Here is a 13,547-nt window from a genome sequence, read left to right as displayed (position 1 = left end):
GTCTGTGGTTATGTTTTTAATACAAAATCCCTAAGAGGTTTCCGTAGTTTTAGACGATACCATGAATGTGTGGGTGTTCATAGCTTGAATCCGAGTGCCTTTGCTCTTGTTCTCATCGGTACATATAAATATCGCATACACTGCTTCAAATCGAAAATCTCCCAAAGACACTTTATGGAGACCGCGTAAAGCAAAAAACCTTACGCGTAATTTAAGATTGTTCATAATATACCCCCGTGTGATACATTGGTATAATCCAAGAGGTAGGGAAGACCTGTAAGTGAGACAAACCAAGCCTGTGACAGCGGCGAAACTTGAGTTTTTTAACAAGTAAATACCGTACAGAGGTACGTATTATTCAAAAGTCCCCACTTGACCTCAGTAACCTGTTTTGTTTAACAACAGTACCATCTTTTGCCGAGCTGTCACTGCAAATGTGGGGAAATTGCAAATAAGATGACCATTTGCTAGCGGTAGCTGAGCTATCGTTAGCTTCCTGCTAGTTGCTAGCTGGTGCCTTGAAATTACTGGGACTTGAGCAGGAAGAAGTAGCATGCTAGCTAGAAGCTAGTTAGCCTTTTAGCTAGCCAGCCTATTTTGGGGTTGGCATCCCGTAAGCCAGTATCCTTAACTTAGCTGCCTTTATCGTGACTGTAAGAAGACTGTTAAGTTAGTAACGTTAACACTTCCTTTTGAAAGACGGATATCGGCATATGTGAAGTGGCTTGCCAGAAAAAGTGTGAATGATGATGTTGCAATGTTTTCTCTTACGTGAAATCAACTGGTATGAATGACGAGAAACAACACAGGGCCTAGTTTCTCCTACTTGCAGGTGATCTGTGACTCTTCTGACATCCATATGGAAGTTGAGATATTATCATATGTGGCAGTCTTGCATGGTATATTTCATAGTATTGATACCTGACATTTATCCCAATGTGTTCACTGTCGATGAACGTTGGAATTACCTCTATGAACTTGAGCACAATGTTTATCTCATCTGTTGCTACCATAGTAATGTGAGTAGCGGTTTGAAGCAGGCTATTTATCATTAGACTCATTTCTGTTCTGTCCTATGTCCTGACAGCTGTGGAGTAAAGTAACTCTTGCTTAATGCTACTTTCAGATCACCATATTGTTACATTTATTTTTCTAAATTGATAAAACAACAAGTTTACAATAATTTCTCAATTGCTATATATTTTGTGTCAAGGGCTACATACAAATAATTTGAAAGTCATAGTCACTGTGCCAAGGTGTCTTTTCTTGTTTATTCTTTGTTCACTCCTTATATGTAATCCTTTCTTGTAGTTTATTATGTTTACTTTAACTAGCCAACTGCAGAATGGGAGGGTGGATGTCACAAGATAATAGATTGAAAAGAAAACTGAAACCAAGAACTGAGCAATTTATTTATTTTTTAAATTCCTTTTTGTCACTCATGTATTCATTCGTTTCTTTTTCTGTCAGGCTGAAAGAGAAACTGTACAATGTCCTTAAAGCCACGGGTGGTGGATTTCGACGAGACATGGAACAAGCTACTGACGACAATCAAGGCTGTTGTGATGCTTGACTATGTGGAGAGAGCCACGTGGAATGATCGGTTCTCGTATCCTCGGACAACTTGCTCCATATTAAAATTTAACCTACAGCAGCGAGATTGCACATTTTCAGTTCAGGGCTGTGGACAGGAAGTCACACATCTACTCAGTACAATAAAACAAGTTGTTTGCTTGCATAAAGTTTAATGAATTTGACTTTAAATGCCAAATCTGGCTAAACCAGACACGTTTAAAGTTTAGATAGTTAATTTTAATCGGTTTTTCAAACAGTAACATGAAATATGTTCAATGTTAGTATGAAATGAAGAGTTGTTCACTCAGGCAGTATTGAACTATTAATGTATTTTTAGGGAATCAGTAACTTATAAAATGCTGTATCCAATATTACTTACATATTACATCTTAAAAAATTTAATTTGAATATCTATGCAAATTGAAATGCTTTTTATTTTTATTTATCCTGACCTTGGACACCAGTGACATTTATGCCTTGTGCGTTGCATACCCAGAGCCTCTGGGTGAAAAATTGTACACAGAGACCAAGGTGTTTCTTGAGAATCATGTTCGTCAGTTGTACAAGGTAAGCACTCGCAAAAGCTCTCCAGTGGCTGGCAAAAAAAAAAAAGTGTCCTGAATTATGCTGCTTCCCTAACACCTGTCATGCTTATGTGTATTTCAGAAAGTCCTGGAATCAGAGGAGAAGGTTTTAGTGATGTACCACAGATACTGGGACGAGTACAGCAAAGGAGCTGACTACATGGACTGCTTGTACAGGTAACATTCCTGCCTTTATGGTCTTTGTTTCACGTTTGATATGATGATGTAGTGTTTGATATCAGTGATTCAATAGGCTGATTCACTGTTTAGTCTGTGTGTTGTTTTTTTTTCTCCTCCGCTTCAAACAACAAGCTGAAAGTAGTGCAAAGTAAAGCAGAACTTTAAAGTAGCAGTTTCATTTCTTTAATCAGACATCTCAGTTTATTGTCTGAGATTGTGATGACACTGTTTTCTTAAATTAACAATGGTATGGAAATGATTGGCTGATTTGTTTCTTTGTCTCTTAATATTTTTGAAGAACAAATTAAGGCTACCAAGTGTGGAATGTACATAAATGTGTGTGGTGCACTGGCTGTTGACTGTAGTCAGTGTGTTGTGTTCAAATATAACTGTTAACAGCAGATATGAGGTGACATGGGTGGCTGTCTTTGTCAGGTCTAAGCAATTCTTTGAAGTTGTCTTGGTGTGTTAGAGTGCTTAGATGCAGAGTGTATCAATTGTATCACACGCTACAATATTCCAGCCGACAGTTTTTGTTAACTTAAAGTATCACCTTGAAAAGCATGGTGTGAAGTGCCAACAGGCATTTGGCGTGTCCTGATTCATTCTAAATCAATACTCCCTTGGAGAGCTTTCAGATCTATTTTTATTTATACTTCCGACCAGACTGACCGTGCATACATATGCCTTTGTAATTTATTATGTCAGCATGAGCCAGAGAGAAAGCGTGGCTCTTGGCTTTAGTAGTGACATAGTAGTGTTTGGTTCTTAATATAGAAGACTGTTGCTTATTATCCTGAACAGATCGGATGAGACTGTTGAAACCTTCGATCACAGTTCTGCTCTCCAGGTTTCAGAGCTAGTGGTGCTGAACACCAGCCATGATATATGTAGTGGTCGTCATTCAACACTTGATGCTGGTGTATTACGCTTGTCAAAGCTTCAGTGTATGAGAGAAATCAAGCTGTGTTTGATTTCCCAACCGCTGATAGAGGCAGATGGTGCAGCTGTGAAAACTACACATCATTTAAGGTGGACTGAAGCAGCCTGCATAGATCAGTGTGATGACAACCTTCAGAATGTGAGTGTCAGTCTGTTTCGTAGTTGTCCTGCTGCTGACTTACTCCTGGCTTCTCTGGAGTAAGGTGGAAACACACTTTCAGTAGGAATGTCACTGACCGTGTTTACCAGCCAACAGGATAACTTGGTGTGCCTGCCATTTGGTACTGGGCAGGTTGTGCACAGTGGGTTTATCAGAGTCTTTTTCTCGGAAACCACTGCCTACAGAGGGTTAATAAGAGCAGTGAGACACAACTCCACGGTGAGTGTGTGGGCTGTAAAACCAAAACAATGTGCTGAGGTGCTCCATAGAGCTGCAGACATGAGTGTGTGATGGCCGCTGATTTTCAGGTCTGGTCAACTCCTTTCATGTAACACAGACTTTTGGTTAACTGTTAATATATATTCAATATATATGTAATTTTAATCTGTTGGCCCATTATTAGGCAGTTTAATCTTACATATGGGTATTAGTTACCTGTGTTTGACCAGTTAAAAAAAAAAATCTAACTGTGGAATTTAATCAGGAGTATTTGTATCAGGTAATCTCTTATACACAGGCTTGGTGGTAATGTTGGGTCAAAAAACATGAATGCCAATGCCCGCTGGGTATATTCTTCACAGAGCAGAGTGCCTCAAAGTAGTTGCCATTTAATAACTCTAAAACAAAAAACAAAAAAAACAAAAAAAAACATAAAAACTTGTGAATATAACGGGGGTCTCCGGTGAATGCTTGGTGTGTGGTAAAAACACTGATGTTCATGAATGAAATCTTTTCCAAAAATCATTTCTCTGTTCTCTAATGGCTCAGGCATCCTGAACAGTCTTGTTATTTAGTGACTAACTTGACATTACATTTCCACAGAGTGAGTGAGTGACCATTAGAGTAACCAGAGAATCATCTCACACAGCCTGTGTGGGTGAATGAAGTCAATGCTACTGCGTTGTTGCGCTGTTGTGGTATTGGTGTTTCATGAAACACCCCCACACATTAGACATTAGATGATATCTACTTCAACTCCTTAAAATGCAATTGGTATCTTATCCCCCTCCCCACTTGGTTTAGGTATCTCAACACTCAGTTCATCAAGAAGAACAAACTCACAGAAGCAGACCTACAGTACGGATACGGGGGAGTGGACATGAATGAGCCGCTCATGGAGATTGGAGAGGTACTGACTGATGAACTCACGCTGGTTTGAACATATTTCCTTCATGTTCACACGTCCACCAGGGGTATTAGGTACAAGTAAAAAGAGCGTATACACAAAACAAGAGATTAGCGAGATTCAGTATTCAGGTCAAGATTTCACCTCACACCACCCACCTACAGTGACTACTCTATAACTGTCTGCACTATTGTGACATGCTGTCTTTTCATTCATTGTTGCAGTTGGCACTAGATATGTGGAGGAAGCTAATGATTGAGCCCCTTCAGGCTGTCCTGATCCGGATGTTGCTGAATGAAATCAAAAAGTATGTTTCTCATGAAAGCTGAGCCACAGGAAGTTATTTGCTGAAGTCCTTATCTGGAATGCATAATTAATAGTTCTGTCTTTCTGCATTTCACTGTTATTTAATGAGTTTGGACTTGGTCTGCTCATATAATTTTCATTAATTGGTATTTTTTTGTTATCATTATTGCTATGCCTGATTTCTAGTCCTGCGCACTGTTAATGTCTGGCCATGTAATCTAATTTGGCTGTAGTGTTGAACCCACTCTTGAAGCAGTGACCCACCAAGGCTAACAAATGCAGTGCTCAGTAATTCTGTAAAATAATCTTGTTTAAAAGCAGCTTTCTCAACATCCTGCAGTGATCGTTGTGGTGAGAACCCCAACCAGAAGGTAATCCATGGGGTCATCAACTCCTTTGTTCATGTTGAACAGTACAAGAAGAAGTTTCCACTAAAGGTGAGACGGCAAATATTCACCCAACAATCTGATTCCCAGACTATTTATTCTTCTAATTTGAACAGCCATGAGGTCAAAATCCAAAGTCACAAATACTGATTGTTTTGAATTATTCACAAGATGTTTAGTAGGAATTCTTGTATGTAGGTTTATGTATATCCATGCATACTAAATCCTATGTGCACCACATCCTCTTCCTGTGTTGCAGTTTTATCAGGAAATCTTCGAAGGGCCATTTCTGACAAAAACAGGAGAGTATTACAAACAGGAAGCCTCCAATCTACTGCAAGAGTCCAACTGCTCACAGTATATGGAGAAGGTATGTACGCTCAGACTGCCATATGAGCCGGGGTTTTAACTTTTTTTGGTCATTTTTGCTTTGCTTTTGTAAAATATGCCTCAGCTGTTTTTCTTGTGGTTGGACTTTATGATGACTAACACTGTGCATCTAGCTACAGATGACTGTGTTGTGTGTGTGTGTCCGTTAACACGCCAGCATCCATCAGATGGGTGTACGTCCACCCAGGGCCTGTGTTTGTGTAAACTGTCAGGTCATGTCAGTCTGGTGACATAAGAGTTTTAATCTGAGCATTAGCTCTACTGTTAACCCGCCGAGGCTGAGATCACAGACCCCTGGGCAACTCCAGCTGCCCTGACCTACTCTTTCTCTCTCATTCATTCAAACCAGCAATAATCAGATTTCTCTGAGATTTATCCCTCCAGCCTGTAAACAGGATCATCATTAAAGCGTCACCGGGCATTATGGGAGTGTGCCTTGCCTTCCTGTTTGTTCTGTCTCTGTGACACCAACTTAATATGAAGATTGATATGTAATATGATTGTGAAAGAGCAGCAGAATAGACAACCCACTCCCTCCATACACAATTGCTTATCTGACCCAGTTCACATCTGTAGGGAGGAGGCGTCTGCCCTTCTTATTTAGTTATCCTCAGGTACTGCTTACTAATCTACCTATATGGAGACAGAAAAATATCATCTGCTGTCATGCAGCAAATTAAAGCTGTAAGCAGCAATAAGGCACCTGGGTTCCTGTTTCACAAATTGGTTATTAATGGAAAAAAAATTTGATTTTATATTTTTTAGTGTTTGTTCAGAATTCGTCATTCTGAGAATGAATTCTAGAACCAATTCATATCAGTAGTACAAAAATAAGAAAAATTAAAAGTTTAGATGGTTGCTTAATGGTGTGAGAAAATTCAGTCACAATCATTTTGTCTGAGACTGGATCCTTCTGCTTGTTTGGTTGGAAATTTATAAAAAGATAACAATAATAATAATAATAATAATAATAATATAATTTACATTAGTTTTTGACCTCAACTAACTTCGACTGACATGATGGTCTACGTAAACAGCTGCTTAGTGCAGGGGTGGACTATAACACCTAATCACACTGTTTACTCTCCCAAAAATACGCTGTTCTAAAACATCTTCAGACCAAACACAAGTTGACATGAAGTTAAATCTAAGTAAAGTTTTATGAAAACATGGAGGGCGATGGATTAAGGTGTGTGTGGGAAAAGTGATATGGAAAATGCTTTCAGTTATACTGAGAATAAAAAACGAGGGCCACCATGTTGCCAGGATTAAAAGTAATCTAAAGGATAAAAAATCTGACCTATGAGGGCATGACTTCTTTCACAGTAACGAACTCTTACAGCTTTCTGCTGCAATGGAAACTATAGTTTTGGTGCCCATGTGTTCAAAATGAGGTGCCAGAAGGAGGAGATCAAATAAGCTGCATCACCTTTTGGAGAAGTAATGTAAGGAGATAACAGATCTGAAGTTCTTGGAATAAAAACATCATGTGTGTCAGTGAAGCCTTAAGCCAATTAGGACATAGGTGACATCACAGAGGTGGTTCCCTGTCAGTGCAGCTACAGGAGAGAAACTGCAGCCTGACTCAGAAAACTGCAGCCACCTTGCTCCTGTGTAGTTTTTAGGTGATGTGTCATGGTAACATCAAGATTTCTAACCAGCGTGCATCACATTAAGTCAGCGCTGTGCAGTATCACGTTACATTGAATGAGCCTAATTTAAGTTTCCCAATAAAATAAGGCATTTTATGAAAATCAATCCACCACTTTTCCCCTGTCTGCTAAAAAAATCTATCAATTATCAAGGGGGAATATAACAGTATGTTGTGGTTCATTTTACTGTGATATGATGTGATGCACTGCAGAGTTGAAAAACTGAAAAGCAGTGCATTGTTGGCCTTCTGTTGAATTTGATTCGTGGATCTTCTGTGAAACCAGAACTGACTCTTTTTGCCCCTCTCTTCTCACTTTTCTCATCCTCCAGGTTTTGGGGCGATTGAAAGACGAAGAAGTGCGATGTCGGAAGTACCTGCACCCCAGCTCCTACGCCAAAGTCATCCATGAATGCCAGCAGAGGATGGTGGCAGATCACCTGCAGTTCCTGCACGGGGAGTGCCAGAACATTATTCGGCAGGAGAAGAGAGACGGTCAGCCTATGTGTCCTTCTGCATGTATCTGTTTTTGCGTGAAGGAAATCATTATACATACAGTCACACGGTGCGCGCATTGCTCTTTTGAATTGAGATCGAAATGCATGTCTTGTCGTGTTGTTTTGTCCAGACATGGCCAACATGTACACCCTGCTGCGGGCCGTGTCCAACGGGCTGCCTCACATGATCCAGGAGCTGCAGGTTCATATCCACAATGAGGGCATCCGAGGCACCAGTAACCTCTCTCAGGAAAACGTTAGTACTGCAGCAGTGTGTGCCTGCGTGCATGTCTGCACTTGTGCATACTGTGCAAATGCATTTCCACAAACATGTTTTTTTCTTGATGCCTGTTAGGGCATGAAATATCTGTTGTTTTCATCTCCTGTATTTCCTTAGCTTTGAGCAAGTTAGTTTTTGCAAAACCAAAACTTGAAAGAAACTTGATTGGACAGTTTAATTTGATATAATAAAACATTGCTACTGAAACTTTGGCATTTAAATCTGTTCAGTGTTCATTCAGGAATTATTATAATATTATTGTGTCACTCTTTTCATAGCGGTTGTAGTTCTCAGCCGTGTGTTGTGTTTTAAAAATGCAGGGTTAGGGTTGGGTTATGTATTTTAACTATTGTAGATGTCATTTCACCAGTTTTGTCTCTCTCCTCTGATCACTCTAGATGCCAACCCTGTTTGTGGAGTCGGTGCTGGAGGTTCACAGTAAATTTGTTCAGCTCATTAACACAGTTCTAAATGGAGACCAGCACTTCATGAGTGCACTCGATAAGGTATTCAAGCCCAGACGATAACAGCTGCCTCACTGAACCACATGCTCATAACGGTCACTAGATGTTAAAAGTGATGTTGTTGGGAAGTTCCCTGTTCCCTGGATATTGTCTCTAATTACAAAACTACAGTTAGAAATGTGTTGAAAATGTATTTAGATATAGGTGTTAATGTGTTTTTTCCACAGTCAAATGATTTGAACTTGTTTATTTGTTTTCTTTCTTTCTCAGGCTTTGACGTCTGTGGTGAACTTCAGGGAGCCCAAGTCCATCTGTAAAGCCCCTGAACTTGTGAGTACACACACACACACACACACACTCACACTAAGCACACAGCATTGTACACAGTGCCGTGACTGGGTCATGTCCCTCCTGGTGTCTCGGTGCAGCTGGCGAAATACTGTGACAATCTGCTGAAGAAGTCTGCAAAGGGAATGACAGAGAATGAGGTGGAGGACAAACTGACCAGCTTCATCACAGTGTTCAAGTACATAGACGACAAGGACATCTTTCAAAAGGTGACGTGACAAAAAATATCTGAGGCATTCTGATGTATCAACCTTGACTAGAGGGCTGGTTTGAGCTTAAAATAATTTCATAGTGTGCCTATTTTTAGTTTCCTCAAAAGCCCCAAAATAACTAGCTTTAGAAATGTGTCCATCACTGCATTAATCGGTTTGTTTCTTTGATTTCCACAGTTTTATGCCAGAATGCTAGCAAAGAGGTTAATACATGGTTTATCATTGTCAATGGACTCAGAAGAAGCCATGATCAACAAACTAAAGGTAAATCCAGAGTTATACAGTATAAACAAAGCCCTGTGTCATGTCTGGCAGTACCTTCACTCAGCTTCTGAAACATGGGACATTCCCTATCGCTCTCTCTCTCTCTCTTCCTCTCTCCCTTCCTTCATCCTCATTTCTAATCCTGCAGCAAGCGTGCGGCTACGAGTTCACGAGCAAACTTCACAGAATGTACACAGACATGAGCGTGAGTGCCGACCTCAACAACAAGTTCAACAATTTCATCAAGACGCAGGAGACAGTGGTGGACCTCGGCATCAGCTTCCAGATCTATGTATTACAGGTGAAGAGGACACACCTCGCTTTTACCAACAGATTAGAGGAAAGCTGTGCTTGTTTGAGAATTTATGTGCTGATATCTCCACTTCTGCATCAGTGTATTTAGCCTGGCTTCATCAGACTGGTCTGATTCCACCAATCACAGCTTGTCTCTTCACTATAAATGTGTAATGTTTTTGCAGGCTGGAGCTTGGCCTCTCACACACGTCCCCTCCTCCACATTCGCCATCCCTCAAGAACTAGAGAAGAGTGTGCAGATGGTGAGTCTGCTGCTGTGAGACATAGCTGAGTTGTCAGTCACAGAGGTTCATACAGAGCATGTAGTAAAATAAATTCTCCTTTTACAGTTTGAGTTGTTCTATAATCAGCACTTCAGTGGGAGGAAGTTGACCTGGCTGCACTACCTCTGCACAGGTAACACAAACACACACACGTCAGATGAGTTACGCAAGATTTGAGTGTAAAAACGCGTGACTGCAGCTGTAGAGCACTAGATGTGATGCATCAGAATAACAACAAAAATACCAGTATTACACATAGGCAGGTTTAATCTATGCTCCAAAATTTAATATTGCAATAAACAATATTATTGGCAGGGGGTGGATGTAAATAAATTATAATGTTTTTTATGATATAATTTATTTTTAATAAATATTACATTTCAGGTAATTATATTATAGTATTTCATGTTTCAGGTATAAGTAATGTATATTGTACATTATATATTATCGAGTATTGGCCCAACACTATATAACGAGCGACAGCAGATGGATTTCCATTCATCCGTATCCTATCTTCACCAACAGGTGAGGTGAAAATGAACTACCTGTCCAAGCCGTATGTTGCCATGGTGACTACCTACCAGATGGCTGTGCTGCTGGCGTTCAACAACAGTCAAACGGTGACCTACAAGGAGCTGCAGGACGGCACCCAGATGAACGAGAAGGAGCTACAGAAGACCATCAAGTCCCTGCTGGACGTCAAGATGCTCAACCACGACTCACAGAAGGTCTGAGCTCTCATGGGGAATTTGAAGTAGATCCCACAACTGAGTCTGACAAGAAGCTCTCTTGGATTCTCATCTTGTCTGAAGTGTTTGTTTGAAGTTTGTTTATTTGTGTGAAATGTCTGTTTATATTCCATAAAACTTCCATCCCTACCTACCCCACAGTCCGCAGATTGCTCCTTTTTCAGACATGAGAAAGCAATGATGACGATATGAACACAGCATCTCTTCCTCTCTGCCCACAGGAGGAGATTGAAGCAGAGTCCACATTTTCACTAAATATGAGTTTCACCAGTAAAAGGACAAAGTTCAAGATTACAACCTCAATGCAGAAAGACACACCACAGGTCAGACAAATGCTTATCCATCCTTCTCAATCCTCTCTCACGTTGTTTGACGGCTATGTTGACATCTAAAAACGTGCCACGCATCTGTCTGATGTTTAGGAAATGGAGCAGACGAGGAGCGCCGTTGACGAGGACCGCAAAATGTATTTACAAGCTGCTATAGTGAGAATCATGAAGGCCCGCAAGGTGCTCCGACACAACGCCCTCATCCAGGAGGTGGGTGGAGGTCATCTTATTTTCAGACCTTTTGTGGATCCACTTGATTTCTTGATAATTTGAGGGGCTGGTGAAGACAAGCAGGGAAATATAGTGTGCGGTACATGCCACTCACTGTCATTTCAGAGGGATTTACTGGGAATTTGGTAATGAGGAGGGATAAAGTTTGTAATGGAGGGTTGTTGGAAGTCTGGGCAGTAAAACAGGTTGTCCCATTGATATACCAAAGGCTCACTTTTAACAGCAATATAGAGTAACACGATATCAGAAGGTGTGGGGAGAGGAAACTGATCATGTGCATGAATGAGTCTATATAAAGAAAACCATGTAGTGTGTATGTGAGTGGTTAATTCCATGGTGGTGAGGTAAGATGCTATGACTGGGTCCACTCCAGGGACCATGTTGGAGCACGTTTGCAATCGAAGTATCATCTCGTTGTCAGCTCACAGCTACAACACACACACACACTAACACACACACTCTGTATATGCAGATTTCAACTGTGATAGAGGCATATTTACAGTATGTTCATCGTGTCCCCTCTGTACCACATACTTTTGAAGACTAGAGTTAATGTACCTTTAAAGTTTACAGAATTCTCATTGAAATTCTTTTCCTACATTATGGTAAGATATATAGAATTTACGTGGTTCACATTGTATTGGGAGCATTAAAGCTGCTTCTCACAATTATTGTCATGATCAGTGAATGAGTTTTTATTTCAGTTAACTGTTTAGTCATCAGGAGTATGTTAGCATGCTGATGTTAGCGTTTAGCTCCAAACACTGCTGTGCCTAAGTACAGCCTCACATAGCTGCTTGCTAGGCTGTAGAATCTCAGTGATGTTGCTCGATAAATAACTTGAATGAACCCATCATCCCTATTGTTGTAGATTAATTTTTGATTAACTTTTTGATTAGTGCAAGAAAGCATCAACAGATGTTCTAAATAAAATGACACCAATTAATAGCCTGAGATGGGCTCAACTGTAGTTTACATCATTGCTGATCACAACAAAGTAATTGTTGTATGTGTTTTTTAATCTAAAAAAGCAGTAGTTACATATTAGAAAAATTAAAAACATGCATTCTGCAGATATCATTTCAGCAGCAGCAGGTATGTGACAGCATTCTCGTATCCCTGTTTCCAGCTTCAGAGTTACTGTTTCTCAATCCTCCCTGTGTGCAGGTCATCAATCAGTCCAAAGCCAGGTTCAACCCGAGTATCAGCATGATCAAGAAGTGCATCGAGGTGCTCATCGACAAGCAGTACATAGAGCGAAGCCAGACCTCAGCAGACGAGTACAACTACGTCGCATAGACAGAGGAGCTGAGCCATGGGCCACCTACACACAAACACTCGCCTGTGTGACTGACCGCCAGATACAGGTTTAAAACATGAAATAAACAACAAAGCAGGCTCATTCATTCATTTAGGTTTTGGACTGTCGCTGTCTGCCGTGATCCTGTACGGTGACTGAAGCAGGACTGGTGCCTCCATCTTTGAGAACAGGAGTGGTCATCTTGTCACGTCAGACAGCCAGCAGACACCACCACCCATAAGGCCCTCCTCCCAGCCCCACCCACCTTCTGATTTTAAGCTGTTTACAACATCACCAGTGCCACGCACCTGTGCGTCAAACGACAAAAAGAAAATGCCTATGGCCGTTTGAGAGGAAAGAGCTGATAAACATACTAGTCGACCGAAAATAAAGGAAAAAAAAACTGGGGAGAGAGTTAGTTGTGACATCAATGACACATTGGTGGCTTCACATTAAAAAACATGCTTTCTTTTCTCACGTTTGCAGTTGTTGTGTGTTTATTTTTCTTTCTTTGTTAAATGTTCTGAAATTAGGAAAAAAAAATATTGTAATAAAACTGGTATACTGACTATTGTATCTACTTTCAAATGTAAAGAAAAATGAGGTGTGACAAACATGATCCTGCTGCTTGTCAAATAAATAAATAAAACACTGAAGGGTTTTATGTAAACATGTGTTAAATGGATCCATATTTGTGTCATTTCAGCTGTTGTCATTGAATTTACATTGTGATACTGAAACTTTACCACTACATATTTTAGTTAAGGGGTACAGGCACTCTGACAAGTGGAGTGGACCAGAAAACACGTGTCTGTTAGATATGTACTAAAATCATGGGATTGTGTTGAAACTACAAACATCCATGCCTTTGTCATACAGGAGCCATGAAGCTCCTGAACACTTAACTTTAAGGCTCCCTGTTTAACATTATTAAGCAGTATATTAACAATTAAAATTGTTCCTAACACACCATAAGTTGTAAACAGATATAAGAA

At 40.3% G+C, this 13,547-nt stretch overlaps 1 protein-coding gene across 2 annotated transcripts; it reads left to right on the top strand.

The window, feature by feature from the left end:
• The first annotated feature begins 124 nt into the window (after positions 1–124).
• cul2 (cullin 2) lies at positions 125–13,222 on the top strand. 2 transcript variants are annotated; one of them, XM_071485697.1, is made up of 21 exons: positions 125–347; positions 1,471–1,609; positions 2,040–2,142; positions 2,242–2,336; positions 4,465–4,570; positions 4,792–4,874; positions 5,214–5,310; positions 5,519–5,629; positions 7,633–7,795; positions 7,929–8,053; positions 8,476–8,583; positions 8,812–8,871; positions 8,970–9,098; positions 9,279–9,365; positions 9,514–9,666; positions 9,845–9,922; positions 10,010–10,076; positions 10,469–10,671; positions 10,914–11,015; positions 11,115–11,231; positions 12,420–13,222. In XM_071485697.1, exons 2-21 carry the CDS (start codon positions 1,491–1,493, stop codon positions 12,549–12,551), a joined length of 2,238 nt encoding a protein of 745 aa, XP_071341798.1. In that variant the 5' UTR covers positions 125–347; positions 1,471–1,490; the 3' UTR covers positions 12,552–13,222. The 2 variants fall into 2 exon arrangements, with proteins under 2 accessions (XP_071341798.1, XP_071341799.1); XM_071485698.1 differs by lacking the exon at positions 125–347 and adding an exon at positions 441–832.
• The last annotated feature ends 325 nt before the right edge of the window (positions 13,223–13,547 follow it).

Source organism: Trachinotus anak, unplaced genomic scaffold (genome assembly GCF_046630095.1).
Source record: "Trachinotus anak isolate AG129_WGS33_773 ecotype Australia unplaced genomic scaffold, CSIRO_AGI_Tana_v1 ptg000009l, whole genome shotgun sequence".
Classification (NCBI taxonomy): domain Eukaryota; kingdom Metazoa; phylum Chordata; class Actinopteri; order Carangiformes; family Carangidae; genus Trachinotus; species Trachinotus anak.
The sequence above is the reverse complement of the archived record's forward strand: the minus strand, read 5'-3'. Positions and strand labels throughout refer to the sequence as shown.